The sequence below is a fragment of the Prionailurus bengalensis genome, chromosome D2, assembly GCF_016509475.1.
Source record: "Prionailurus bengalensis isolate Pbe53 chromosome D2, Fcat_Pben_1.1_paternal_pri, whole genome shotgun sequence".
In the NCBI taxonomy this organism is placed as follows: Eukaryota; Metazoa; Chordata; class Mammalia; order Carnivora; family Felidae; genus Prionailurus; species Prionailurus bengalensis.
This window is the reverse complement of record NC_057351.1, coordinates 72,919,815-72,936,268: the sequence shown is the minus strand read 5'-3', so window position 1 is coordinate 72,936,268 and position 16,454 is coordinate 72,919,815. Positions and strand designations below refer to the sequence as shown.

Sequence of the window (16,454 nt, the reverse complement as noted above, 5' to 3'; positions counted from 1 at the left end):
GGCGTGGGTTTGTGGCCAGTGCTGGGCAGAACTGTGACGAAAGGGTCTCAGCCCCAGGCTTCGTTCTCTCGTGCTCGGTGCCCCCACCCAAGGTCCTGGGGGTCCTCCTACCACTGGAGTCATCTTTAACACCCCCCTCATTACCACCGTGGCTTGACCGCTCACCTGGTGCCCTCCCCTGTGAGACCCTGACTACAGTCACTCCAACATCTACTCTCAAGGAACAATCTGCGGTCCAGTCACATTCAAGTTTGAAGCTCGGTCACAGCTTGACGTGCCGCCAATGGTTAGGAACAGAGGCCAAGGCACAGAAACTGTCATGGTGGAATGTGAGGCCTGGTGGCCAAGAGGAGAGCCACTCAGGGGAGGTGGTGGCTTTCCTGGTCCCGCAAAGTCCTCAGGGAATGATATTGGGGTAGGATACCCTGTCCTTCCAGGTGACCAACACCTGTGTGGGTGGGATTCGAGGCAAGGCCTGATTGGCTGAGGGCTCCTTGGTGGCCCTAGCTGATTGGATGACCGAAAAGTCCTTCCTCAGCGCGGGCCTGCACCAGGCGCTCCTCTCAGGAGCCATGCCTCCTCAGTGCTGAGCTCTGCCCTGAGATGATGCCTGCTGAGGTCCAGGAGGAGTGGGGGCCGGAAGCCTGTCAGTGCTCAGTAAATATGCCACCAGCGTCTCTGGCTGCTGGGGCACCTCACCAGGAGACAGGGCTCTATTGCCTGTTACCACAAAGAGGCCACGTCATAGCATGGTCTTTCCACGCTCCTTCAAGGTGATGACGGAGTCAGGGATGAGCTCTGGAACCCAAATCAGGGGAATGGACCCCCAGTCCCTAAAGGGATTCACTCTTTGCTTAAACAGCTACCTCCCCTCTCTAGGCCTCAGTTTCCTCATCTGTAAGACGAGGGGCAGAGCTAAAGGCTCTGCTGAGACCCCTGTACCTCATACTCCAGCTGTTCCATGCCGTCCCCTTAGGTGAGGAGAAGAGAATGAATGTGAGGACCAAGGAAGCTGGGAAATGGGGGGGGGGGGTGTGGTCAGAAGTCAGTGGCAAGAAACCCAAATGTATGGAAATGCTCAGGGCTTATTTAAATGGTCTATTCCCAAGTGTCCCCAGCGGGGCCAGCTGACACAGTGACAGACGTTCTGAGCAGCTAGATGCATCAGTGGTTTTTATTGGTGTTAACGCAGTGACCGGACTGTGCCTGGACTTTAACAGGGCGTGAGGGTGAGGAGAACGTCTTCTCTCACAGTGCTTTCGCTGCAGAAGTTGTACCTGCCGACAGAAATGAAAGCTTTGTAAGCATCGGGTAGCTTTACATGGAGTTTTAAGTTGTTAAGAAAAGATGATTGCCGATTTAGGATTCACACGGAATGAGGAAAACACTAGGGTCGTAGCTTCAACCAGTTACTGGAGAACTTGGGTTTCCCGTGAGACAGGTGGCTGGTGTCTGTGACAAGGTCCCCTGTCAGCTGTTGCTCAGAGTGGCCCTGGTCTCTGGGTCCTCAGTCCGACAGGACTGTGGGGGCATTGAGGCAGCAGCTAGAACTCTAACTGGCCTCTTTCTCCACAAGTCAGCATGGGTCCTCCTTGAACACAGCCCATTGGTGTCCAGATGGGCTCACTCTTGACTGAGCCACTCTGTAGACTGGATTCAACCTTGTAACAGCTCCAGTAAACTGAGCTCTTACTACAGGCAATGACACTGACTGATTCGCTTGTGCAAACTTCACCCTCACAACACATGGGTGAGGAAGTATTACTAGGAGTCCTGCGTTATGGGAGAGGAAACTGAGGCACAGAGCGCTCTCAGTAAGTGGAAGAACCAAGAGGCACATACAGGTCTATCTGATGCCATAGATCACGTTGTCCATGGCAGAGTCACAGTTCAAATCTCCCTTGACTTGCCTTCTGCGCCCGAAGTCGGTCAGTGGATCTTTCCCTTTGGGCTCCCCACTCCCTCCTTTCTAGGGGGGGACACGGGGCTCGTTACTTGAGTCTCTGAGTGTTGGGATCTTCATTTGTTGAAGAAGGCACAGTTCCCTCCCATGATCGCTGAGAATCCCATGTTAATAATGCAACATCTTATGACCATAAATGTGAAAAAGCCTTATAATTGATAAAAAAAAAAAAAAACCATTGTAGATATAAGTGACTATCATTACTGTTGTTCCGAGAACCAAGCGCTTCTTGGATCTCGCTGCCTTTGAGCTCTGAGGCTTTGCCTGGTTTTACCGTCGTCTTCACTGTGGTCTCTTTTGTATTTCACCTGTCTTGCTGCCCTAGCTCTATCTGCAATCATATTTCCTGTTCTCTGCACCTCGAGCCCTGCCTGCCACCTGCAGTCTGGGATCGCCTGCCCCTCACACACCAAGCCCATCGCTCATGCTGGTTGTGATCTTCTTGTATTTTTAAAAATCTGATGTCCCAACATCTCACTTCTCTTAAGATGGATTTCCTCTGGGGTCAACAGACAGGGGAAGAAGGGACACGCAGGGGAAGAAGGGACACGCAGGCCACTGGAGGGTTCAGAAGGCAGCTAATGGCCTCAGGGCCTGGGGGGGGCGGGGCTTGAATACAATCTGTTCCATTTCTAGAAAGTGCAGAAAGTCACAGCCTTTCCTCAGAAAACCTGGAAGGCACAATTCTGGCTGATTCGGGCTTGTGTGTGCTTTCCTTCTTCAAATCTACCTGTGAGTGTCTCGTCTCCCGGGATCACTCCGCATTTTTAAGGTTCTAGCAATACTATCTTCTTCTGACACATTTTTAACCACACAGTCCCAGGAGCCAGGCCACAGGTCCATTTCCTGATGGGGCCCTGGGAACTGACTTTAAATTTTTTAAATGTTTTCAATTATTTTTGAGACAGAGAGACAGAGCATGAGCAGGGGAGGGGCAGAGAGAGAGGGAGACAGAATCCAAAGCAGGCTCCAGGCTCCAAGCTATCAGCACAGAGCCTGACGTGGAGCTGGAACTCACGGACTGTGACATAATGACCTGAGCCAAAGCGGGACGCTTAACCGACTGAGCCATCCAGGTGCCCCTCTGGAAACTGACTTTAGAGGCTCACTGTCCTCCGATGGAGGCGGGCAGGGAAGTGCTGGCTGCACCTGTGGCCTGCGGAAGGTTCTCCCCCCCCCCCCCCCCCGACCGGCTTCCTCAGTGCTGTGCTCTCGCTGACAGATCTGTCTTATTCTGCTGACCGCCTGGCTGGGCCAGCCCCTCACAGGGATATGGAGGACCTCACAGGGGTCAGCCAGCCTGAGATGCAGCTGTGAACTCTGCCAACCCGCCCTCCCGGCCTGGGGGAGTCACATTCCCTGAGGCCCGAGTTTAGCAACCTCACTTAACCTCCCAAGCCTCAACACCATCAGTGACCAAGCTCCCAGGATCCCCTTCCACAAAACCACTGCAGGAGGGTTCTGCTGACCGGAATTAGGGTCCTGGCCTTAGCTCTGCCCCACTCAGGTCGCTACCCCCACATCCTCTGGCCGCCACAGCAAGTGATGCCGAAAGTCAGGATAAAGATTCTGCAAGTATTGTTAGCCCAGCTCTCTCTTGTCTTACTCAGATTTTATATCTTTTGCTGAAACTACTTTAGTTTTTGTTTATTATCCTGAAATTCAATGATCTTCCCTTCTTTATAATGTAGCTACTCTCTAGCCCATACTTATAACCTGATACTTTCAGATACTATTTCTTTCTTCTCTTTCTCATTTTGCCCCCTTAGTTTTTCTCGAAGGCAGTGACCTGCATCTGCGTTCTTCTTCTTCTCAGATAGGGCTGAGAACACCCAACAGAAATGCTTTACCTCGTTTGTCAGTTGTTTGCCTACAAAGAAAAGGCCTCAGGTGGGTAGATTGTCTTAGCTTTTCTGGCTGAACCGTGACTGACTTTCTGGAGTGAGTTTCCATTACAAACACCAATCTTTACCAACACCCTGAGGCACAAGCCAGCAAAGATATACATACACTGTTTTCTCCTCTCCCTTTTGGACGGTGATCTTGGCCGCACCCACTTTGGGGAAGGTTGGGTTTATCACGTTGTTGTTCCAAAGAAACTTGACTTTCTCAATGGTTCCAATATCAAGCTTTGCATCAAACTGATTAGAATGGGTAGAGCCTGGTGTGAGAATCCCCCTTGAAATAAAGAAATAGAAACATTCCATGCACAGAAACAAGTTCTAATCACCAGATAAGACCATGCCACTCTTTTCTACTCGAGAGTAATGAAATTATTTTTTTTTTAAATTAGTTCTCAAATAAAGGATGGAGAAATGGAGAAGCCAGCAGCCTCAAACTATTGCTTGAATGTTGTTTTCTCAAACTCAAGTTAGTTTCTACTCACAATGTTCTTATAGAAAACTATGTAATTCCTTCATATTTTTTTCTGGAAGAGTTATTTGTACAGTAATAAGTTATTCACTTAGTTTAACACAACATGCATGTGTTACTATGCTAATAAGGAAACATGACACCTGGGGGTAATATTATATATATATATATGTGTGTGTGTGTGTGTGTGTGTGTATATATTTAATCTATTTTTTTAAACAAACCTATCAAAAGAGAAAAAAAACTATTTCCTGGATTTATAATTGAGAAAAGAAAATTGTCAGCAGAAGTCTGAAAGTCACTTTAATATAAACAGCAAATAATTTAAAATTACTTGATAAAGAGAAGATAAACATTGCAGTGTGTGGATTTGAAGTCCGTGTATATCATCAAGTGAGATGCGGTGCTAAAAAAGGAAACTTACCGGATGACATCGAATTGGTGAGTGTTTCCCTGATTTCCAAACAAAGCAACTTTGACCTGACCAGTGGCTATTTTTCCAGACAGTGTTATAGAAACTCCGTATCTCCAGCCTGCACAGGGGATAGAAAAGATTTCAATTTATTCATGCGCAAAATAGTTGACCCAAATTTCAGAATCCTGTCATCCCTTACACCGAGGCATCAAAGTATAAGAAATCCTACTGATCTACAACTCAAATAGGCTATAAGGAGGCGTACGTACCTAGCGGTATTCCCTCTCCAGAGCTACACTGCCCAGTAAAGGGACATTACCCATAGGTGCTGCTTTAATTTAGGTTCACACTAAAGAAGATCACAAATTAATTCCTGAGTCTTACTAGCCACATTTCTAGTGTTAAATTGCCACACGTGGCCACTGGCTACCGTTTTGGGCAACAGGGAGCATTTCCATCATTGCAGAAAGTTGTGTTGTATAACTCCGCTCGAGAGGGACCGCACTATGAGATAAGGTGAAAAGAGAAGGGACAAGGGCTTGTTCCCATGGTAGGAAAAGCAGCTCAAGAAAGTAGTCCTGCGCGAACCTCAAGAGCAGGGACTGTGCTGTACCTGCACATCCCCAGCGCCCCAGGCCGTGTCCGTCATAGAGCGGGGCTCAGCTGTTACCCAGATCTACACCTGCAGTGCCGTGTCAGTGCCCGTGAGGACATCCTGCACACCTATAACCGCACGCTCACTCACACACACACATGCACAGATCCACATCTACACCCACACGCACACACACACGTACACACGCATGTACTGAAACACACACACATCGTTTGCCTAGCTCCCACTTGTCCTTCACATCCCCGGGGATGCTGTCCCTGTTCCTTCCTCTGGGCAGGGCCAGGTCCTCGGTCCCAGGTTGCCAAGCAGCAAGTCGCCACGCCCAGCACCCTGGGGCTGCACGCTCGGTTTCCGCCTTCTCCGCCGGGTGATGCGTTTCGTGCACAGAGCGTCTTGCTCATCCCTGCATCCCTAGTGTCCGCATAGTCTGTGGTTCGTACAGAAGTGTCGGTTGAGGAGTGAGTATGTGGCTTTCAAATGTTTAATTTGTCGTTTTAAAATATGGGCCAGCATTTCATGCATCACAACACTGGAAGGCTTGATTAACCATTGTCTTAAAATATGTATGTGAGTGTATATATATATATATATATATGGTGATATATATATATATATATACATGGTGATATATATATATATGTATATATATACATGGTGATGAAGGTGTTCTATATCTGGATTGTGGAGATGGTTACATGACTATTCATCTATCAAAACTCATAGAACTTTATACTACAAAGGGTGGATTTTGCTGTCTATAAATTGTACCTCAATAAACCTGACTTTAAAAACTAGATAAGGCATATATTGTATTTATGTCTTTATATAAAAGCAGTGACTTTAAAAAAAAATTTTTTTTAGTGTTTACTTATTTTTGAGAGGGAGAGAGAGGCAGAACATGAGCAGGGGAGGGGCAGAGAGAGAGGGAGACACAGAATCTGAAACAGGCTCCAGGCTCTGAGCTGTCAGTACAGAGCCTGATGCGGGGCTCGAACCCACAGACCATGAGATTGCGACCTGAGCCGAAGTCGAACGCCCAAGTGACTGGGCCGCCCAGGCGCCCCAACACAGTGCCTTTTTTTAAAGTGCAACTTCTTAGGGAACAATCACAGGGAAGGTTGGCACAGAGTGGCCCAAATGTGCCCGATCTCTACCCTATGACCTAGACGAGTCAGCAGATTTTTGTAAGAAATCACTCTTTCCTGATTCCCGTCCACCCTCCACCAGAGAGGGACCCCTACATGGGGCTTTGGGGACACAGGCACAGAGAAGGAGAAGTGGGAAGATAAGAACTGGACTTCTTAAAGGGCCCAGACCAGCAAAGAGCTGGTACCAAATAAATGTTTGATAAAGGAATAGAAGCAGTTGTGTGCATGACACAGCCTTAAAAAAAGAAAAGAACAGTGCACTGTGGAGTGGAAAGAATTCAGTGGTAAAAATGGCCACAGAGATGTGCAAGTCACGATTTCTCATGAATTGTGCTCCCATTCATTCCACTCATTTCATGGCATAGACACAGAAAGGGAGAAATGCAGGCTCTTTGTAAATCCTCAGCTGAGTCTTAAATGGGAGCGTTTGGTAGATGTGTCCTCTGCTAAGATGGTCAGGATGTGCTCACAAGTACTCCAGGGGAGAGATAAGTCTTTCTTGTATAATGGAAGCTAAACTTTCTCGACGTGGGTGAGAAGGGTCAAATTACAACTCACGAGCAAAATTGCTGGAGTCTCCTGTGTTCAGGAAGAATTTCTGTGGCTCGCCGCTCGTCCTGCCAGCAAATTTATCAGCATAGTGGCCCATCTGTGGGCAGCCTTCATCCGGGCAGGGGAAGCACTTGTTCTAAGAAGAGACAGATCAAGCCATAAGGTGTGAATTTGCCTTTTTTATGACCCACCCATCTGGGGGAGCACTTCTCCTGCCGTCTGAGTTTCCTCGCTTGTAACAGGAAGGAGATTGGGAAAGAGGATTTCCAAATTTGCTTCACCAAGGCTGGGACTCCCAAGCCTCTTGCACATCACGATGGAAAATACCGATTCCTGGGCTCCAGGTTAGGTCAATTACACCTTCCATCACGTGATGTGCTGCTACGTGGTTAACAGCCAAACTCTGGGACAAAGAGCCCTGACTGTATGTAGCATTTGCCACTGCCTGTGGTATAAATCTGGCTGTGGCCAATTCCAGAGGCCCAACCCCCCAGCCTGGCATCTAGAACTCCAGCGAGCGCCTTTCCTTCTCTCTGGCATAGGACGTCTTCTCTCCTACGTTCTGCCGCCCTTGCTCTGCCCTGTTCTTCCTCCCAAATGCTATGCAGATTCAAACAACACCTTCTGCAGGAAAGTTTTCTAGATCGTTGAAAGGATTGTTCTGATTTCCCAGCGTCTTCCTCACCTACATGACTCATCTAGAATTTTAGTCACCTCCTGCCTAACCTTTTCCCCCACTCTGCTTCACAGGATCATAAACTCTGAGGGCCCATGCAAAACAAGTAAGAGATGATCAGAAACTGGTGAGAGGGTGCTGCAAATCCCAAACATAGCGGACAACCGTCCCACAGAGGGACTCAAGGGGTAATAGCTTACAGACTCAAAGGCCTTGTAGGAAGCGCAGGGGTAGGAGGCGAACCCATCGGGGTTGAGGATGCTCTCCGAGTAATACTTGTAACTTCTCAGGTGATTGCAAGCCACAAAATCCCGAGTCCCTGGGGAAACAAATGAGGACGTCCCCATACGTGGTCTGGGGAGCTGACGGCTTCTGTCGCTCCAAGGGGAGAGGTTCCAAAGTGGGGCCATACTTGGAGAAATGTAAGATCGGGCCAACTTAAGGTAAAGTCCAAAATGAATGCCAGTGAACACAGAGAGGCTGCTTTCTGCGAGCGAGGCAGTGTTCCGAGTCCTTTACGTGCGTTGTTCCTGTGAACAATGCCTTTCTAGGCGGTAGGTACCAGACCATTTCTAAGTACGGGCCATACACAGATTACAGCCTCAGATGTACGGATTGCAGCCAGTAAGTGGCAGAGCTGGCAATTAAACCCAAGCCCGTCTGGTGCTTGAGCCTATGCTGCTAACCATTGTGCCTTCCTGTGTCCCAGGCACTAGGCTAGAGGTCCTTGAAGACACAGCCAGATGTGAGGTGACCTCCTAGACATGATGAAACCAGAGCACGGACATTTTCATGCTGTGTTTAGGCAAATAGCAAGGAGGCTCGGGTCGCTTGAGTTGGCTCTTTTTTTTTTTTTTCTTTCTTAATAACTTTCCTTGGCCCCCACAGCTCCTGCCAGGTGACAGAGGTCACAGTGTACCTTCTAGATATGACCCAAACTTGCTTGGCTATTACTGAGAGAGAGCTTGGGCTACCCTTTCCATGGAAACTCTCATAAGAGACAAATACATACATCTGCATTCTTAGTATTTGCTTCGATGTCATACATACCTGCCATTTTGATCGAATTCAGTAAGAATCTTTACTCGTTAGATTTGGTCAGACCACTGACAGTGTAAACCTGTGTGGTTCCAAGTGATGAGCTGGGCCGAAAAATTCACTTCTACGTTGTCCTTTTCACCTCATCAGATCCAAAATCTGTCGCTGAAGGATGACCTTCAGCCCAGGTGTGCTCCATCAATGGTGAAGAAGAACCCCAAATAGCACTCTCTCTGCTTCACCTTTCCTACCAGTGACTGTTTCTCATCCCGACCCAACATACAGGGGTGGTGACTCTCATTGGGCAAATGGCTCTGCCGTGGAAACGATCGGGGAGCATTGTCATTCTGGCTACGGTATTGAACAATACTCTACGTGAACTGGAGCCGTATCATTGACTCCCAAGGGGGGGCTGGCAGAAAAATTCTCTTAGAGCCAGGATGTTTACTTTCATGGCATGTCTTGTCTTTGTTAGGTAGCTGCCAACTGATTGGTGGAGTTATGGCTTTGAGCAATTTTGTCGTTCTTTGTGGCTTGCACAGTCCAGGACACCCACGACGGTGTTCTAAGGAAGTGCAAAACCAGTAGAGCGGAGATACGACAAGTAGTCTGTAGCTATATTTTTTCAGAAATAAGGTCTAGAAGGAGAAATTGTTTTAAAGAGCAGTTTCATTTTTGAGATTTTTCTCTGGGAAGATACTGCTCCCCCCAGGGAAGTGATGCCTCGCTCTGCTCTGGCTTTACCTTCCCAGATGCCATCGAGGTCCACGATCTGTGACAGGGCATTCTTCTTGCATCCTGGCATTTCCTCCCCTCCGTTGGGGAAGAAGTCGAGGTGACCTAACAGCTGTTTTGTTCCAAAACCTGAAATGTTTGGAAGAGCAATGAGGTTTTCATAATGCGGGGTTATGCATCTCGTTTACAACACAACTGCGCATGCTTGCAGCTAAAGCGTCATTGGGCTCACCCAGGAATGGGATCAGGGGTGCTGCATCTGTATGGATCACGTCAACGAAGTCAGCATCAGAGGGATCGAGCCGAACCTCTTCAGGAGTACCCTGGAAGCTTGCTTCTACAGGATCCAACCCTAAAAGAGATGATCAGTGCTGCAGAATGTAGGCCTGGCTGTAGGTGCCAGCAGGACCAAGGCGTACAGTTGCTCAGGCTGTGCATTGCTCAACTCGAGGGGTGCCATACTCTGAAGTCATGCAGTGCCATGGCCCTGCATATTGAATACGAGGACCTAGAGCTTCAACGTTGCTCATTAGAGAAGGGCTCCCGTGGCGTGGATAAAGAAGGGTAGATAAGCTAAGAGATTTAAATTTGTCTGACCAAGGATTTTTTTCCACATTATTCTCTCTTATGTACTTGGCAGATCTTTCTTCTTTAACATTTTTTTTCCTCTTCTCAAGTTTGAAGAAAAAAGGGATAAAGTAGCCTGATATCATATTTATGAACACAGATTCTGGAACTAGGCAGCCTGACTCTAAATCCCTACTCAACTATTTCTTGGGCAAGTTGCATGACCTTGGGCGAGTTGCTCAACCTATTTCTTGTGCCTCAGTTCCCCCATTTATAAAATCCGGGTAATGATATGGTTACAATAAGATGAAATGAGATAATGTATATAGCTTTTAGCACAGTGGCTGGCATACCATCATGAGTGTATCAGTAAAATATTGATTACTATTATTTCCTCCTGATTATACTTCCTTCCTGGCAGAGCTCCTGAATTTGTCAATAGTTCTTTGAAGGTTTGGGCAGAGCAGCTGGCCAGAAAAGGCCCGGGCATAACTGTCTGTTGAAAATGAAAGGGAGAGCTCTTAGACAGTAGAGGCTTTCTCGAGCCACGCGGCAGTCGAACTGGGTTAGAATCTCAGTTATCCAGTTTCCTGAGCCTGTTTCTTCAGTTCTGGGGATTCAGTGAGGAAATGTAAGGCACTTTACATAGTATTTGGGCTAAGCAAGCACTTAATCTATGCTTACTATAATAATAATCATAGCATTACATTCTTATGATTCTATTATATAAGGTATGTTGTTGTCGTTGTTGTTGTTACAAAGTGAAGGCTCTGCTTGGCTTGCAAGAGTGATCTGCACCACTGGTGGCTGGGTTTCTCCTACCAATAGAGGCTCTGGAAGCATGATTTTCATGTTCCACTCTGCCTTTGAGTTCAAAGAGAAGGGGGAAGGGAATAACAGTGTGCATTCTTAATTACATTTGCACAGGCTCACATGGGCCTTCGTCTCCATTTTCCTGGCTGCCCAGTCCTGCTGAACGACCCACACTGCCAAGAAACGTGGATCTAAGGAGGAGGAATGGAGACAGACAGGAGAAGCAAGGGGAAGCAAAGGGGGGTGAACAAAAGCACCATCTCCCCTTCCAGAAAGATGGGCTTCCTGGGGGTTTCCTAGGGGCTTCCTGGGGGCTTCCTAAAATGTTCTGTGCAGAGCATTTTGGGGACAGACTACTTCGGGCCAGCTTCTGGCTGGTCGGCAGGCTTGCACCATGTTCTGGGGTCACTGGGGACAAAACCCGGGGCCCTGCACCTTGGGCCTTACCTGTAATTCTGCCCAGGCCTGGAGTCCTGCTCCCAGCCTCTCCCGCCGCGTGGGCTCCCAGGCTGTGGCCGATGAGGTGGACTTGGGAAGGAGAGTAGCTATAGTTTGTCTGGAGAGGGAAGAGAGCATTTTCAGAACATTTTTGTGCTGTGGTGTTTTGTTTTGTTTTGTTTTACATGTGTGGTTTTCATAACACGCAAACCTAATGTTGTTACCCCTCTGTTGAAAACCTTCTATGGCTCCCACTGCCCTCAGGATCAAGCCCAAACTCATTACGAGGGTTTCAGAACTTTCCTGACTCAACACCCATTTTTCTAGATTCTTCTCTAGCCAAACCCTATGCAGGATTTCCGGGCCCTCGGATACATCATATTCCCTCATCTGTGGGTCTGATGATGTTGCTGTCCACTCCCCAACCACTTGTCCAGCTCACATGACACAGCCTAGCCATCAGCTCTCAACTTAGATGTCTCTCCCCGGGAGACATCCTTCATCACGCCCCCAGTCCCCCAGCCCGGATTAAACGGTGCCCCCGCATGTGCTCCCAATTAAGCCCTATAGTCCCCCCATTAGAACCCTGACCATCTTCTACTCTCGTTTCAAGTCTTCACCATGAGCTCCTCCAGGGCCTGGGACCACACTGTCCTCTTGACCTCTTTAGCAGAGTTCCTGACACTGTGCCCCCCAAATATTGGATGAACAAATGGCATACAGCTATGAGTGTTTGCACGTGTAAGTCTCAGAGACGTTCGCCCATGTATACTCGTTGATCTTCAGAACCTCTAGGACAAACATCACAGGTTTTAATTTCTGCAGGGGTGCAGAAGTAGTTAGAACCGATCGGTTCTTTTGTGGACCCTTTCACTATAAGACAGAAACAGCTCAGGCCTTTATCTGGGATAGAATATAGAGTCATGAAGAGTTAGCGACTTCACCGAAAGAATTCAAGACTCCAAGTTAGCCAGAATGAAAGACCCGGGTAGGAAGAAACAGCTGAATTGACGGTGGCAAACGAAATTCTCTGCCATCAACAGGGCCACCAACAGGGCCGTGGCGTTGGTACCTGCCAATCGCACCTGCTGCCCTCGGGTTCCATTTGGTGCTCCTTGCGAATGCCTTGTTTGTCCCACACAGAGACCACCCGGTGTAGTGGGGGGCCCCTGGCACTAGACAGCTCTTGTATTCCCCTGTGCTATGATTTTGGGGGGCAAACTCCTTGACCTCTCTGGGCCTTAGTTTTCACATCTGTCAATGGAAGATGTTCATAAACATCTTTAGTTTTCACATCTGTCCACGGAAGATGCCTCCTAAGTGTTAGCTATTACTGATTTTTCTTCCACTGCCGTGTCCTTCTTAAGGCAAATTTCAGCGTTTTAGAAGTGAGATTCCGAGACAAATACAATTCTTTCTATTTCTTGTCAAAAGCTATAACTCTCAGCTGCATCTTTAGCCGACAGAGACCCGGGGGCGTCGCCTGCCTCCCCAGCAGCCGGGCCGGCGGACTCACCGAGAGCATGCTGATCATCTGGGCCACCTGGGCACCCACCACCCGCACGTTGTTGGCGGCCTGTGTGTACGTGGTCTGGGAGCCTTTCTTCCAGTCCACGCAGATGCAGTTCACCTCCTCCACCGCGAACATGTTCTGGTGTTGGAAAGACACCAGGATGTTATCATAGGGGCGCGCAAAACCCTGTCTAACCAGGGCTCCGCAATGGTGACTCACAGTTACTACTGGTCGTTCTGTCTTTTCCTCGCTGGGGCGCTGAGACAAACTGGGCTTTGTTAGGAACCTTGTTGTCGATTAGGAGTCATCTCTCAGGGTAAAGGCGATGGGCAAGGCAAACCTACTCCCTCTCTAGCTTGCAGGTTAATTAAAAGCTGGCCACTCTCTGGTTTTCTTTGACCAAATTCGGTAAAGTTGATTAGGTATGTGGGGGAACACCTGCATCCTTAGAAGAGCCCTGTTTTGAAGAGGAAAGGTCTCCAGTGCCGTCTCTGATGGCCAGTGTCCAAATGACCTTGTGGATTTGACCTCCAGCCCTCCTCTTGGCCTCTTGACATCCCTGCCAATAACCGGACTTGCCTTCACCCCTGCCTGCTGGGCATTTACTAAGCGTCTACAGTCAGGATAGCACAGTATTTCATGGAGGAAACACACCGCAGATATTTGAAAAATAAAACTGCAGCTGACTTAAAAAGAGATGGAAGAATTCTGAAAACTTCTAGGAGGTCAAGGAAATGGATGGAGCCTTAGACATTCTGCCAGGTAGTACATAGGCCAGCTTGCGTTGAAAACGGTTCTATAAATTTAAAGCCCACTTCAAATTTGTCACATCTACGATAGTAATATGTGTGATCACGCACACAGAGATACCAAGAGTTTTTTCTCAGGACCTTTGTTTTTAAAACAACCCTGAGGAATCTCTTACAGCCCTGAGGAATTTGGAGTATAAACTATATCTTACACTGTAAGATACAGTTTATAGCTGTTCTGATGGGACAGAAGAGTTAAATGCCTGGCAAGTCAAGGCCAAATGCAGAATGACTTTAATTTTCTAGGTTTGTAACTTCTCCCGTTGACATGATAAGTCAGAATTATTAATGTGTGTGTGGAGGACAGACTCGGGTAAACTCTTAGGCATCAGAGAAATGGATGGAATCAGTGTCTATGTAAAAAGAAAAGGGTGACGGTGTATTATTATGTGTTTGTGTGTGTATGCCTGTGCACGTGTGTGTGCGTGTGTGTGCACGTGCGTGTTCTTCTGTTGTCTGTCCTTCTAGCCAATAGACGCTATGTTACATATAGTTTTGACACTTTCTATTCTGTGATTCGGTCTCCTGGTGCACCTTAGTTCTCCATTTCCCAAATAAATGGTTGTAGCAACACATCATCGCAGGGACGTGGGAGGGACTTGGACAAAAAAGAACACAATCCCTCATGCGCAGGAACACAAAGTGCCCTCGCTAAAAATGGAAGCAGACCTTTGGCTTTGATTTAGCCAGAAATAAGATGGTGCAGGTGTTTGCCCACACAGCCAAGGCCACTGCGCCAGGCTACAGATGGCGTCCGGAAACGTGGACGTGGACTCTTACTATCGTAAACAGAATCACTTTAATTGCCTGAAGTTAACTTGTGTGTAGGGATTTCCTGTCTCCAAGCTTATCTGCTGTGCTTTCTGAAAGGCTTGCTGCCGGGGACAGGGCAGACCATGGGGCTGGGAGCCGGCCCTACCTTGCACATCTCCAAAAGCCAGTTCTCTTCTCCCTTGTCTATGAAGCCGTGGATGATGAACCGGGTCTTCCTGTTTGTTTGGAAATTTGATGCTTCAATTGTTGATGGGTCAGAGGGAAGGAGAGTCTGTGACAAAAGCAGAAAGGGGTTGCATGTTTTTGTAGCCTGGCCATTCAGGTCTGCCTCTCCTTCTCCATTTCTGCTTGTTCTGATGCCTTAATCTTTCAAACCTTAGCACAAAAGCCACCTCTTCCAGGAAGGCCACCCTGACTCTCATTTTCCTGCCTGCACTGATCACTCCGACCCCGGCCAGTCAGGAATTACTGTCTCCACTGGGGCTGAATTGTAGCCCACAGTCTTACCTCCACAGGGTTCTTGGTAGATGGGAAGCTTTGCCCCAGACCAGAATCACATAACCAGTTAGAGGTTCCGGCAAATGTGAACCATTCATTCATTGGAGCCAACATTTTACAGAAAACCTACTCTGTGTGGGTCTGGCTAGGCCTGGAGGGCAGGGGCAGCTGGAGGGATAAAGTGGGACAGAGCATGGTGGAGGAGGAGGGCACAGACACAAGAACCTTCTAGTCTGCGGGGTGGGCACAACCCCTCTCCCAGTCACAATGATGTTGAAACGACAAAGTCTCACCTGAAAGTTGTTTGGGTTCTCATTGGTGTAGAGCAGGAAGCGGGTGCCGATTTTCTCGGGGCTCCAGGGGAGAACTTTCATCGGCCTGGCTGCAGTCCCGGCCCAGGGCTCCGAGTCGGAGAAGCACCCGATATGTTCATAGCAAATTTCCTTTGCTGTAGAGAAAGGACGAATGTGCTCACGGCTTAGCTCCCCAGGCTGGGCTCCGGGGGGGAAGGGTGGGGGGTGTTTCAGCTTCTCAGGTCCTCACTGCTCTGCCCGGAGACAGTCTGAAGAATGGAGACACCCTGCCTCTCCCCAGCCACTCTCTCCTTACCCCCAGGGCCACCTTCTGGTCAGCCATAGAGTCACCAGCTGTGCCGCCGCTTAGAACCACCATCAAAACGTAGAAGTTCTGTGTCCCATCCCCAGCTCTTCAGATATACTTATTCGACTAACGTGATAACACGCACTGATAAGTCAATCTGTTAACCCAGGCAGGTGTTTAATGCTTTACCTACGAGAGCCTAGTCTAAAGTACCTGGACGTGAAGACAGGCCGGTGGAGAGATGCTCTGAAGTGGGGTCCCCTCAAACTGCCTTGTCTCCCAGGCAGAGTGTTGACCACCTCCACCCCCACCCCGCCCCCACCCCCGACCCCACGGCTCTCTGGACCCTCAGAGTTGTCTGGAACCACTCACTGCCGTGGGTAAGGCTTTCTCTGGCCGGTGCTGAGATGCTGCATTTAAGCCCTTCCCGTGGGGCAGGTGTGATGGTTTCCTACCTGTGACTGCTCCCAGCAGCAAAAGTGCGACTGTCCACATGTTCACCATCTACAATAAATCCAGACATTCTCAGCCTCACCAAACCTAACCAGAGCAACGAGCACAGACTTGGAGGAAGTCAGGCCTGGCTGCTTCAACAGCCGGCGGGAGGAAGGCCAAGGTAACTTACCCTGTGGGATGTTCCAGGCGTCCCTCCCTGTCCATCTAGTACCCAGGCTGGTTTTGTTTTTTTTTTATACCGGAGCCTTATCATTTGGACCCTGCTTCAAGGAAACGGCAGGTGATAATAGAACATGCTGTGTGCACTTAATATTTTAATCTGCACAAATACACAAAACAAGATTAATTATAGTAGTCAAACCTTCCTACAAGTCTGGGAAGATGAAGGAATGCTTGATTACAAGGGGGTGAAAATTCCCCTCACTTTGTACCCGCGTACCTGTGCATGTAATTATGAGCCTAGAGGGCCC

The 16,454-nt window shown here is 48.5% G+C and overlaps 1 protein-coding gene across 1 annotated transcript; it reads right to left on the bottom strand.

The window, feature by feature from the left end:
* Positions 1-1,156: 1,156 nt before the first annotated feature.
* On the bottom strand, positions 1,157-16,231 carry PNLIPRP1 (pancreatic lipase related protein 1). The gene is made up of 13 exons (XM_043597654.1): positions 16,154-16,231; positions 15,984-16,032; positions 15,222-15,376; positions 14,576-14,701; positions 12,851-12,985; positions 11,344-11,452; positions 9,749-9,868; positions 9,526-9,645; positions 7,944-8,062; positions 7,074-7,203; positions 4,761-4,869; positions 3,974-4,141; positions 1,157-1,277 (listed from the first exon to the last, which is right to left on the bottom strand). The coding sequence occupies exons 2-13, from the start codon at positions 16,030-16,032 to the stop codon at positions 1,214-1,216; spliced, it is 1,404 nt and encodes a 467-aa protein (XP_043453589.1). The 5' UTR covers positions 16,154-16,231; the 3' UTR covers positions 1,157-1,213.
* Positions 16,232-16,454: the final 223 nt, after the last annotated feature.

What these genes read in the sequence shown, in the direction of transcription:
- PNLIPRP1 (XM_043597654.1), bottom strand. Translation starts at nt 16,032, where the DNA reads ATGGTGAACATGTGGACAGTCGCACTTTTGCTGCTGGGAGCAGTCACA. An exon ending in CCTCGATGGCATCTGGGAAG is followed by an intron (nt 8,063 to 9,525) that starts GTAAAGCCAGAG and finishes TTGTTTCCCCAG; the next exon opens with GGACTCGGGATTTTGTGGCT. An exon ending in AGACTCCAGCAATTTTGCTC is followed by an intron (nt 4,870 to 7,073) that starts GTGAGTTGTAAT and finishes TCCCCTGTGCAG; the next exon opens with GCTGGAGATACGGAGTTTCT.